The sequence below is a fragment of the Tupaia chinensis genome, unplaced genomic scaffold, assembly GCF_000334495.1.
Source record: "Tupaia chinensis unplaced genomic scaffold, TupChi_1.0 Scaffold000168_1, whole genome shotgun sequence".
In the NCBI taxonomy this organism is placed as follows: domain Eukaryota; kingdom Metazoa; phylum Chordata; class Mammalia; order Scandentia; family Tupaiidae; genus Tupaia; species Tupaia belangeri.
In genome coordinates, this window is record NW_006159643.1 from 2594219 (window position 1) to 2607964 (window position 13746).

The 13746-nt window shown below is 36.4% G+C and overlaps 1 protein-coding gene across 2 annotated transcripts in view; it reads left to right on the forward strand.

The window, feature by feature from the left end:
* The window catches only part of TBC1D15 (TBC1 domain family member 15), an 80863-nt gene that overhangs the window by 45853 nt on the left and 21264 nt on the right, over positions 1-13746 (forward strand). The window contains exons 7-11 of one of the 2 annotated variants that reach the window (XM_006146195.3): positions 2020-2070; positions 2368-2565; positions 3940-4068; positions 5791-5894; positions 7367-7461. In XM_006146195.3, the coding sequence (XP_006146257.1) occupies positions 2020-2070; positions 2368-2565; positions 3940-4068; positions 5791-5894; positions 7367-7461 (577 nt within the window). The remainder of the gene's footprint in view (positions 1-2019; positions 2071-2367; positions 2566-3939; positions 4069-5790; positions 5895-7366; positions 7462-13746) is intronic. The other variant, XM_006146196.3, reaches the window with a different exon arrangement.

Here is a 13746-nt window from a genome sequence, read left to right on the forward strand (position 1 = left end):
GCTATAAGGTATGTGTGCTTGCCAGAAGGGTGAGGGTGGAGTGAGAAAGCGAGCCACCAGGTCTGGGACTCAACCACATGGGAGTCCAGCACTCTAACCACCATGCCATCTGCTGACCCCAATGTATGTGTATTCTTTATAGAACTGTTTTCTCTAGCTCTAATTTTATAGAAAATAATAATACATTTCATTTTATTTGAAAGACTCAGAAACTTTCTTGGTTCTTAGTTATTCTTAAGGCAAGTTTCCCTTTATCATAATATTAAAATTGGATATCAGTAGATTTTCATTATTATGGCTGGTTTTGAAGGGTCAAGGACAAGCCACTTTGAATTCATTCTTGATCAATGTAGACAGAACTCTGGTTTGAATTTTTATTTTCCATATAAGCAGTTTTTTTGGGGGGGGTTTGCTATAGGATACTTGAGCCCACCAGAATGACAGAGGGAGACAGAGACAGAAAGTGAGAAATCATTCCTAAGCGGGGCGGGATGGCCATGCCACAATCCCTTCTCCTCCATTCTCCTCTCAGGATCTTGGGCACACACTCACATGGGCCCGGTGTGAGTTTGAGCCACCGGGTCCGGGACTTGAACCATGGTCAGCTACATGGGAGTCCAGCAACATAGCCGTTACGCCAACTACTGGTCCCACTATAATCAGATATTTTAGAGTCGTGATAATTTAATTCCTCTAAAAGTATTTGAAATATATTTGGTTATTGTAATTTTCTTTAAAAATTATTTATTTATATATTCATTCATTTATTTTATCTTGGCCAGAGAGGGACACTCAGAGAGAGAGGGAAAGTGAGAAAGCAAGCCACCAGGTCCAGGACTCGAACTGTGGTCAGCCACGTGAGAATGTCCAGCACCTTAGTCACCGCGCCACCTGCCAGCCCCTGGCTATTATAATTTTAAACAATGATTTATGTTTCTTATCATTTGTACTCAATATAGGCAGAAATAAAGTTAGTTTATTTTTACTCAGATTATTATGGAAACTAATGAAATGGTTGTTCATTCATTTGTTCATTTAAAAGTGTTTGAGTATTTATGATCTCCCAGGTATTTTCTGTTTGTTTTGAAGATAGCAAGATTAATGAGGCAAGATTAAGGAAGGCAAGAGCACTAAACATTGTTTAAAGTTAAAAATGAGGGGGAACCAGCAGTTAGCGTAATGGCTATGTCGCTGGATTCCCACGTAGTCAACCGCGGTTCGTGTCCCGGACCCGGTGGCTTAAAACTCACGCCGGGCGCATGTGCGTGTGTGCCCAAGATCCCGAGAGGAGAATGGAGGAGAAGGGATTGCGGCGTGACCATCCCCCCTGGGGGGTGATTTCTCGCTTTCTGTCTCTATGTCTCTCTCTGTCTGTCTGACGAGCGCACACGCCCTACAGTGAAAATCTCTCCAAAAAAAAAAAAAGTTAAAAATGAGGGTAATATTTCTTTTTATGAAATAATCATAAAATAATCATAAAAATATAACTATTTTTGTTAACTATGAATGAGCAGGCAGCTTGGATTTCAGAAATAACCCTATGATTTTTTTTTGTTTGTTTGAGAGGTTTTTTGCTATAGGGCGCGTGCGCTCGCCAGACAGACAGAGAGAGACATAGAGACAGAAAACGAGAAATCACCCCCCAGGGGGGATGGCCATGCCACAATCCTTTCTCCTCCATTCTCTTCTCGGGATCTTGGGCACGCACGCATATGCACCCGGCATGAGTTTTAAGCCACCGGGTCCAGGAACCGCGGTCGACTATGTGGGAGTCCAGCGACATAGCCATTTCGCTAACTGCTGGTTCCCATAACCCTATGATTTAACAGTAGAAAAACCTGTTGTTTTCTAGAACAGCATTGTCCCTGAACAAATTATACTCATCAGCATGGTTTACTGTTAATATAATTAGACTAAAATGTCAGTTACTGTTTAAATAGCTTTTAAACTTAGCTATTTATTATTTTATATTAAGGTAATGTGGTACTACACATTTAAAGAAATAATTTTTTTGTGAAGGCAGGACTGCTAGACAGAAGAAAGCTGTTGTGGGCCATTCACCATTGGAAAGTAAGCACTGCATATAGTTCTGATGTATGCAGATTGGATGAAGCCTGCAAATCATATGTGTATCTGCAATTTGATCAATAGCATTCATTTGCCACTTGTTATGCTGTTTTAACCAAATGAAAAGGTTGACATAGAAAATTTAAATTTTTCTTTCAAGAGATAAAATTTTAAGATAATCTTAGAACATTCTCTTTTAGTTCTGATTTCCCTTCTTTTTAAAAAACTTTGCTTTTTTTTTGGCCTATTGTATTCTTTATTTGAATTAGTAATGCTAATAATTTTCTTCCTATTACATAGAAAATTAAAAAGGATCCTTATACAGCAACTATGGTAGGATTTTCCAAAGTCACAAACTACATTTTTGATAGTTTGAGAGGCAGCGATCCCTCCACACATCAACGACCACCTTCAGAAGTGGCAGATTTTCTTAGCGATGCTATTCCAGGTCTAAAGATAAATCAACAAGAGGAACCAGGATTTGAAGTCATCACAAAAGTAAGTGGAGATTTATATTAATACAGCTCTTCTGTATTTAACAGGAGATTGTGTACTGAATACTCTAGTAATAGAAATTCAATTCTGGTGGTATCTTCCCTAATCCATTCACATAACTTTTTACTAACGGATATATTTGACAACTAATGCTTGTCTTGCCACCAAAATCTTGTTTTGTTCTCCATCTTACATTTTCTCTTGATTAATGTTGGCTCCCTCTTCTTCGATTACCTTTTGAAACTACAAACAGATTTTTTTGTTTCATTATGTGTATAACAATAAGTGAGTTTGGGGACCAGCAGTTAGCATAATGGCTATGTCGCTGGACTCCCATGTAGTCAACCGCGGTTCGCGTCCCAGGCGCATGTGCCAAGATCCCGAGAGGAGAATGGAGAAGGGATTACGGCATGGTCATTCCCCCCTGGGGGGTTGATTTCTCGCTTTCTGTCTCTCTGTCTCTCTCTCTCTGTCTGGCGAGTGCACGCACCCTATAGCAAAAAGTAAATAAATAAATAATTAAAAAAAAACAGTAAGTGAGTTTGCATCTTAGTTCTGTTCCTGGTTTGCATGTCTTATCAGTAGACATTAGGGCAGCTAGTTAGGATACTACTTTAGGGCTTTAAAAACTCTCAGATGAGTCTTTTCTTTTGTAAGTAAAATGGGCTTTTGCCCTGAGTTATATCAGATCTTTATATATGCTCAACCAGACTTTAGAATTTGGTACAATTCTAGGCTTGCACATAGAAAATTATAAATATCTAAATTGTAGCACTTAATTAAAGGGCTTAGCTTGCATATGGTATTTTAAAATGACCAACATATGTTAATTGAGTTAAAAAACTGTTGAAAATGCCAAATGGAGCTAATCAGTCATGAATCAATTCAGAATTATAAACTTTAGTTTGGACGAAAAATTAATTTTAGAATATGACTAATGGAATAATTGCATGTTTGCTTATTTAATAATGTAGTATTCCATTTGGTGTTAAGGCTCTCTTATAGAATGTCTTTGTTGAATATTCTGTACATACGTAATGGAAACTCCAAAAAGCAAAGAATATATGCAATGTTTGTGTGTGTGTGTGTGTGTGTGTGTGTATGTATGTGTGTGTGTGTGTATATATATATATATATCAAACCATGGTTAGCTCTATGGGATTTCTTTATCTTTAAATTTGTAACCCAGTTATTTTTGTGTCTAGTAGGAGGAAAAGCATTTGTAGTGGTAACTGTTAACTAAAACATTGGAAAATAAAGATATTACAAGTGTTATAGAACTGAAATCTGAAAAATAATATTTTAAATTTAGTTTTTGTAAATCATGATTTCATTTTACTGGTTAAAATAGTACTTGTTATTGCTTATTTTGTTTAGATTAATTTGGGAGAACGACCTGTTGTTCAAAGGAGAGAACCAGTATCACTTGAAGAATGGACTAAGAACATTGATTCTGAAGGAAGAATTTTAAATGTAGATGATATGAAGCAGATGATATTTAGAGGGGTAATTTAAACACTCTTAATGTGGGTTGTATTATAAACTGCTGAAACTCGTTTTTTTCTTTTGAGTTCTTTTTTTTGTTTTAATTGCCTGAGAGCACATGCACTTAGCAGAGGGACAGGGCAAAACACCTCTCACCCTCAGTTGGAGCGCTGTCATGTTGTAATCCCTTCTCTTCTGTTTCTCCATCTTGTCGAGGTTTTGGATATGGACACATTTGAGCCTGGCATGTTTTTCAAGCTGCCAGGGTTAAGATTCAAACCATGGTTAGCAGTGTGGGATCCTGCTCCCTTAACCACGAGGCTACAGAGCCAGTCCGTTTGGAGGGTTTTTTTTTTTTAATTTAGAGAGATTTTTGCTGTAGGGGTGCATGTGTTCACTGGAGAGACGGAGACAAAAAGTGGGGAATAGCCACGCCACAGGATAGTCCCTTCTCTATTCTTCTCCCAGGATTTTGGGCATACACACACACACATACTTGGCTTGAGTTTTAAGCCACTGGGACTGCAGTTGACTATGTGGAGTCCAGTGATGTAACCATTACACTATCTGCAAATCCCCATTTGGAGTTTTTTTTTTAAATTTAATTTATTTATTTTAATTTGATCAGAGAGGTACAGAATGAGAGAGATGGAAAGTGAGAAAGCAAGAGGGAATGGGAAAAAGAAAGCCACTGGGTCCAGGACTTGAACCGTTCTTGGCCATGTGGGAGTCCACTGCCCTCAGCCGCCACCACGCCATTGCCGGCCCCCCATTTGAAGTTTTGTGTTTTTATTTATTTTATTTTGTTTTGAGAGGTTTTTGCTATAGGGCGCATGCATTCTCCAGAGAGACAGAAAGAGACAGAGAGACAGAAAGTGAAAAATCACCCCCTGGGGGGAGGTGGCCATGCCGCAATCCCTTCTGCCTCATTCTCCTCTTGGGATCTTGAGCATGCATGCATATGTGTCTGGCGTGAGTTTAAGCAGTCGACTACATGGGAGTTTAGCAAAATAGCCATTACGCTAACTGTTGGTCCCCATTTGAAGTTTTTTAAGAGATGAAATGAACTCCTTTTTTTTTCTTTGAAGGATGCCTTAAAATTCCAGGATTGAGTGGAATAGTGCTTACCATGTCTTTGGGTGTTTGTTGGGGGTACATCTTTAAGCCTAGGGACAGATACTTCTTCCTTACTTGGATTTCTGTGCATTATACGGAGGCAGAATGTACCATAGGGCTTCTTGCCGATCCACTAAGGTTGGACTTCAAAAGACTTACCAGTCCCACCTATTATACTGTCTGCCTTATGCTCTGTATTATTTAAGATTTTGGGCAGTTGCTTATATCTTCACTGAATTGAACTGTTTTTGTGTGTAAAAATATTTCTTAAATATTCATTTTCCTGGGGTCAGCAGGTGGCATAGTGGTTAAGGAGCTGGATGCCACATGTCCAACCCCACAGTTTGAATCTCAAACCCTTAGGCTTGAAAAATACACTGAGCACACAGTGTATTCATGCCCAGAATCCCTAGAAGAGAATGGAGGAGAAGGGATTGGAATGTGCCATCCCCTCTGTGGGGGTGATTTTTCACTTCTCTCCCTGTCTCTGTCTTTCTCTCACTGGCAAGTACGTGCTCCCTGTGGCAAAAATCTTTCAATTTATTTATGTGTAGATGTTATGAACTTACAGTAATGCCTTCTTTTTTTTTTTTTTTTTACTAATGTGTTTAATGTGCCTTCCTTCAGGGACTTAGTCATGCACTGAGAAAACAAGCATGGAAATTTCTTCTGGGTTACTTTCCTTGGGATAGCACTAAAGAGGAAAGAACTCAGTTACAAAAACAAAAAACGTGAGTAATGATCTTTTGTGTGTTCATGAAAGAAATTCCAATAACCCATTGTCTTAATTAGTTTTTTTGTTGTTACAGCAATACCACAGATTGAGTAATTTATAAAGAACCAAAGTTTGATCAATTAATTTATGAGTTTGAAAGCTGGGAAGTCCAGGAACATGGCACTGGCATCTGGTTAGGGCCTTCTTTTGTGTTAGCCCATGACTGAAGCGTAAGCAAGCATGGAAGACTGAGAAAGATGGGGGCTTATCTTTTCGTCTGGAGTATGTTCCTCTGTTAATGGCATTAATCCATTCATGGATCCACATCTTAAGGGCCCCACCTCTTAATTTTTTTTAATGGCAATTACATTTTCAATACATGAACTTTAATTTAAACAGATTTAAACCGTAGAAATTAGTATTGAGTTTCTAGATGAGGATTTGGACTAGACTAAAGGATGAGAAAATAATTTCTTTTTCATTGTTTTAATTTAAAAATAATGAGCAGTAATTATTTCAAACCAGGAACACTTATGAGAAGGACCTCCTTTTATTGATAGTTATGTTGGTGAATATGTAAAGATGATGAAAAAAATTCCAGTCCCTTTGTATAAGTTGTGTATAGATCTTTGCATCTTTGAAAGATACCTATTTAGAAATTGGCTTATAGGAAGTGCATTTGCTATTTAGCTTTAGGCAGTTACCTTTAAATTATTTTACTTGTGTTCTTGTGACGTAAACTGATCCTTCATTCTTTTTTGGAAGAGTGTTTCTATTTTCAGTTATTTCTTAGACTTGAAAAGAAACACAGATCCACCTTGCAGGTACAATTCTTGTTCCTACTTGTCAGTTTATCCTTTGATTTAAAGCTACTTTCAATCATTATGTGCATAATTCAAATTCTCTGACAGTCTTCTCTTTTTAGCATGTTTACTAGTGCTTCTGAGATATTTTTCACATAAACAAGTTTCTCCAGTAAACTGAATGGAAAACAGAACATTCATGTCACATTTGAAAAAACTCGTCAGGGTGGCCCTATAATCTGTTGGTTAAGGGAGCCAGATCCCAGCATGACTTGAATCTTACCCCAGCAACTTAAAAAACAAGCCAACCACATGTGCATATATAGTGTTTTTCTATGTAAAAATGTATTATGAATTTCCTGACAACCCAGTATTTAATTTTCACAATGTGAATAAAAAAAGATGACTTAATTTTATTTGTTTGTTGAACTAATTTCATTTTTAATATCTCAAATCCTGGTAGGGTAGAGAAATGGAGAAGTGATTGTGTGTTACCACACCCCATTGGGGGATTCGTTCTCTCTTTCTCTGTCTCTGGTGTTCACAGGTACCCTCTGCAATTAAAAACATGAAAAAAAGTAATTTTTTAAAATTATAAATGCTTTGATATACTGTTCTAAGAAAAAAATTGTACAGTGTTAAAATCTTTACATAGTTTTCTCTGATGTAAAATTGTTTTCTATAGTGATGAATATTTCAAGATGAAACTGCAGTGGAAGTCTGTCAGCGAAGAACAAGAAAAGAGAAATTCAAGGTTAAGAGATTATAGAAGTCTTATCGGTAAGTTTTTAACATAACTGGAAAAGCAAGTGAAGGATTTACATCGAAGTCTTGATCAAATTAAAGAAATGAAGGTTCATGCTGCAGCATTAAGGCTTTAAAAGAGGAGTCAGAATTGCAAAATATATTAGAATATTTGTTTAGTGTTCCTGATTGTTCTAGTAGGTATATGAATTCAGTCAGTATATTTATAAGTACTGATATATATTAGGTTGTTGGGAAAGTCATGATGTGTTTTTCTGTGCAAAAATGCATCACAACTTTCGTGACAACCCAGTATTTAATTTCACAATGTAAATAAAAAGAGATAGTTTAATTTTATATGTTTATTGAACTAATTTCATTTTTTAAAAACTTTGATTATGGGACCAGTGATTGCATAGTGGTTAAGGAGCTGGATTCCCACATGAACTGACTACAGTTCAAGTCTCGGACCTGGCCACTTGTAATTCACGCTGGTCGCACTTGTGTGTGTGTGTCCAAAATCATGAGAGGAGAATGGAGGAGAAGGGATTGTGGCATGGCCTTCCATCCTGGAGATAATTTCTCATTTTCTCTCCATCTCTTTCTGTCTCTCCAGCGAGTACACATGCCCTACAGAAAAAAAAAAAAAAACCAAAAACAAAACCAAAAACTTTGATTATTTTCTTCCTTGTTATAAGAGCTGTTTGTTTGATAGAAAATTTAGGAACTATAGATGACCAAACAGAAGAAAATAAATGTTAATTATGGTTAATGGATTTGGGTTTCTATTTCTCTGGCCCTTCTCTAAATATGTGCATGTTTCATTTTCTTTTAATTAAAGACCCTACATAGTACATTTTTTTTTGGGGGGGGGAGAGGTTTTTTGCTATAGGGCACGTGCGCTCGCCAGACAGACAGACATAGAGACAGAAAGCAAGAAATCACCCCCCAGGGGGGATGGTCATGCCTCAGTCCCTTCTCTTCCATTCTCCTCTCGGGATCTTGGGCACACATGCACATGCGCCTGGCGTGAGTTTTAAGGCACCGGGTACAGGACGTGAACCGTGGTCGACTACGTGGGAGGCAGTCCAGCAACATAGCCATTACGCCAACTGCTGGTTCCCCATAGTACATTTTTTGATAACATTTGAGAATAGAATATTCACTTGGGAATAACGATTCTCTTTTTGTTGTTGTTGTTTTTGTTTTTTTGAGATCTTTGTTAGAGGGCATGTGCGCTTGCCGGAGAGGCAGGCAGAGACAGAAAGTGAGAAATCATGCCCGCAGAAGGTTGGCCACGCTGCAATCCCTTTTCCTACATTCTTTTCTCGGGATTTTGGGCACACACGCACTTGCGCCCAGCGTTAGTTCAAGCTGCCGGGTTTGGGACTTAAACCACAGTCCACTATGTGGGAGTCCAGTGATGTAACCATTATGTCATCTGCTGTTCCCAACTCTTAAAAAAGGAGATACCAGGTAGAATTTTATCATAAAAGCATTAGACCTATTTCCAAATATTCAGTAGTGCATTATCTGGCTTTCATGATAAAAACCAGAGTTGGCATAAGTTTTTGAAGAATGCATAATCACTGCTGTATATGTCCACTTGACAGGTTTCAGTTCATACCTCTGCCTTATAGATGAGAAAACTGAGGCATTGAGAGCATATATGGTTTGTCCGACGTCACAGAGTTATTAAGAGCAGAGCCCAGTTTTGATGCTTTTAACTGTATTACTCTGGCTCTAGATCACTTTGGATAGTAATGGAACTTAGTTTTAAAATCTCTACATTGTATTTGGACTCGTATTATCTGTAGCTTCATAAATAAAGATAGGGGGATATTTTAGCTCCATAACTGTAGCCATATTGCCCTTCCATGGTAGAAAGACTTCTCTAAATTATATTTAAAAAATTATAAGCTCCACAAAATAGACTGACTTAGTAGTTTTTATGGACATAAAGACAGGTATAGAAATCTTTTTTGTAACATAGTACTTTTAATTTAAAAAGAATTTTATTTTTCTGAAAAGTAAATTAACTTGAACAAACCGTGTCCTTCCTTGGGTTGAGACAAAGATTAAGGATCCTGAGTCAGAGAGTTAATCTGAACTTTCCAATTGAACCCCTCTGCTACTTTTAGTTTCACAAGGAAAAATGATTATAGACTATACATTTCTTTCTGCTTGGACATAAAATATTCAAACTGAAAGGAATCTTTGGTCAGGTAATCAAGTATTTAAGTCTTTTCTTTCCACATGCATATGGCAATGTGCTCCTCCCTTTATAACCAACAGCAGTGATGATGGCTCTGATCCTCTCAATCTTCTTGTGTTTTGTTCTCATTCTTTTCCAGGGACTGGTGGAAAAATTTAGATATTTAAAATTTGCATAATTTGGGTTGGACTTCAGTTCTATTTGCTTATTTTTAGCAGATAATTAATCCAGAGGCATGAAATAGTTTGTAAATTGTCTTAAGCCACTTTTCCAATTAGTTCCATAGCCCAGACTCATTCATATCAGATTTAATTCTTATGTAGCTTTTCCACGGTACTATCCTTTCTACCAGGATTATTTGTAATAAATGATCTTTAAGGCATTCTTTTCTATAATACTTTCACAAAAGTATTTTTTGAAAATGATAACCAGAAACTTTTTTGTTTCTTTTGGCATAAAGTTAATCTGTGAAAAAAAAGTATGCATTAAACTGTAGGCTTTGTTGATTATGCCAAGAAATTAGATTTTGCTTTTAAGCCAGAATCTTATTTCTATGTCAAAATCATATTTTGTTGCTTTATGGAAATGGATTGAATCAAGGTATGAGTAGGAATGGGGAGATCAGTTAGTAGGAAGTGGAAGTCCAAGCAAAACATGTGGTAGTGGAGATGTAAAGAAGTAGATGGATTCAAGTTATATTTTGGTGATGAAATTGGTAAGACTTTCTGATGTATTAAATGTGGGGTGTGAAGGGTAAGAAAAATCACATGTAAGACTCAGTTTCTTGAATTGAGAAATTGGGTGGTTGGTGGTGCCGCTTATTGAGATGAGAAGAATGGGATATGATGAAATTGAATTAGGTGTTAGATATATGTACATCAAAGGGAGTTACACAATGACGTATCACATAGGTAGTTGAATAATCTGGAGTGGTCTATTATGAGTTGTAAATATGGGTATTATCAGTATACATATATATCCATGGGAATAGACAATATTACCTCACGGAAAAAATAAAATTAAGAAGGCCCAGGAATTCCAGTCTTTAGAGCATATGGTTTCAACCTTTGTTTGTACACTAGAGTCACCAGGGAATCTTTTTGAAAATCACATGAATTATTTTAAGCATTCATACAGACATTCATTCAATAAATATTTACTTAGTGCCTATTATGTACTAGGCTCTCCTGTAGGCTTTGGGGATTCATCAGTGAACAAAACAGGCAAAATTCTTGCCCTCAAGGAGCTTCCATTCCTGTGGGGAAGAGCAGACAGTATACAAGATAAGTAAGTAACTTATGTGGTATGTTAGTGGTAAGTGCTAAGTAGAAAAATAAGGCAAGAATGAGGGTTAGGAAGTTTGTGAGTGATATTACAGTTTTAATTTGGGCAACTGGGAAATGCTTTTATGGATAAACTAATATTTGAAGAGAACTTTGAGTTCTATAGATACATAGGTAAAAGGCAGTCTAAGCTACAAGGAACAGCATATTTTAGACTTGTTTGTGCTTCAAGACCTTTGTGTGTTCAAAGTATAGCATGGAGGCACATGTGGCTGAAATGAGTAAAGAGAATGATGAGATCAGAGAGGAAATGGTGGAGGAGTAGGTAAAGATCATAGAGCCTTGTAGGTCACAGTGAAGTCCTGTGTTCACTCTGTAAGAAGGGAAACCACTGGAGGATTTTGAGAAGAGTGATGTGATCTGACTGTACTTCAACAATTTACTTTGGCTGCCTTCTCTAGAATTGTAGGGGATGGGAAAAGGGAGGAAGGAAAAGGCCTTCTGAGGTATTACAATAATCCAGGTGAGGTGATAGTTGTTTGATCCAGGGGGCTAGCAGTTGAGTGGTGAGATTTGAATAGAAACTTGAAGAAATGGGAGTTTTAAGCCATGCATCTTTCTCATTGAAAGAAATTTTAGCAAAGAGGAACAGCAAGGTCTAGACTTGTTTCTTCAGAATCTCTGCATGTCTGAAGAAGAGCAAGGAGACCAGTGTGGCTAGAATGAAGTTAGTCTGGATGGGGAGTGCAAAGAGTTAGATGGAGGATCTGAATGTTGGTTTCTGTTTGTATTTGGAACTGATGTGTTAGTGTCAGAGAATGGATACAAAGATACAAAGATGATGCAAGGTTTTTAGTATGACCAACTGGAGTAATTAAGTCAACATTTTTTAGTAGGATGGAGAAAACTATGAGAGGAACAAGTTTGAAAGGGAAAATTTGGAATTTAGTTTTGGACATTGTTTTGGTGATAACTGTTTGATAACAGATAATATCTATGAGTTCATATGCAGAATAGGAGGTGGCTGTATAGGGCTGAAATTCAAAGGAGAGATGGGAACTGTAGCTAAATTAAGGAGTCATCAACATATAGATGGTATAAGACTAGATGAAACTGAATTATGAAACTAGATGAAATTCCAAGAGAGTAATACATTAGAAAAGAAAAGGTCTAAGAACTGAGCCCCTAGATACTTTAATTTATAAGAATAGTTGGGGGGAATTCAGCAAAGAAGACTTAGAAAAGAGCCAGAGAGAATGGGAAAACATGAGAATTTGATGTCCTAAAACATAAGAGAAGAAAGTATTTCAAGAAAGTGTGACTGGGATGTGTCAAGTAAGATGAAGACTTGAATTGATCATTATGCAGTGGAATAAGGAATACATTGGAAATTTTTGGTTAATGAGGAATTTTGTTAGATAATATGTTGTAACTTGACTGGACTGAATGTAAGATGGAATGAAAGGACAGGGCTTGGAGATAATACATTAGCTGTTTTTTTTTTTTTTTTTTTTTTTTTTTTTAACAGAGTTTTACTCTTAACACATGGAGAGAAAATGAGCAGCATTTAGAGGGAAAAGTAAGGTTAAGGAAAGTTTTTATGATGATGAAAGAAACAACAGGTTGAATGTTATTAGAATCATCCATTAGAGAGGAAAAACTTACTAGAGAGAGAGTGAGAGACACAAAAGCTACTGGAACACTAGACAAGAATTTATACTAGAGTCCATGAGTAGACAAAAGAGGTTGGATCTCATGCCAAAGAGGGGACTGGACTTACCCCTGATCGTGAGAGCTCATTTATCGTTAAAGAGAAGGGGGACTGTGTGAATTCATATATAGTTACTGTGGTTAGAATATTGGGAACCTGGGCAAGTTCTCTGCATAGTTTCTGTTTTCTCAGAAATAGAAAGTAAGATCCTTATCTGAGAGTTAGGATGTGGGAGAAGATGGAGACTTGAGGTGAAAGGAGATGTAATTGTTAGTTAGGAATAGAGAGTACATATGAGGGAAATAGAGCCAGATTGCCAGGTAGCATTTTAAAGCCTACTTGAGGCCAGTGTTGGCACCTATAAAATGGGATCAGTCAGCATGGTTGTGTTTTTCTTCATCCTTTTTTTTTTTTTTTTATCTACATCAAGTTACATGAGTTAAATTTAGGGCTTTTTTTTTTTTTTTTCCTTTTCTTTCTAGAAATGGTTTCTAGAAAATAGCACTAAAAATACTATTTTTATATGTCATTTTTGATCCCTTTTCTGTTTTCTGCATGGCTTGTCATTACTAAATAAATACCTATACAAGAAGAAAGAAATACTGATAGTTCATAAAGGTACAGCTTTTTATCATGTTTAAAAATACCTATTAAGGCAGATATTCTATATTGGCATTATAACTTGAGTTATAATACTATGTACTTGAGTTAATACAAAATTATTTTTCTTTTATCAACTATGAGATGAAAATGAAACATTTTCACATTTTGATTGAAATTTTGTATTTATACATGAACTTTTTGCTTTGCTTATTTATTTGAGAAATATATCCACAATTCTATAGATAATGTTTGCTTTTTAAAAATAAGATGTAGTGTATTTTAAACAGAAGGCTAAATTGTTCAATAATTAAAAAAATGCCTTTATAGAATTTAAATTTATGTCATCTTCTGTTGTTTGATTCTACTTTGTTTTACAATACCTCCCCATCTATTTGTGTAAAGAGTTTTGGGTTTTCAAATTATTCAGCTTAATAAGGAGAGGACAGTTATAGCTTTGAAACAGAATCTGTTATTATTGAGAAAATTAATCATTTTAACTTTTCTTAAGT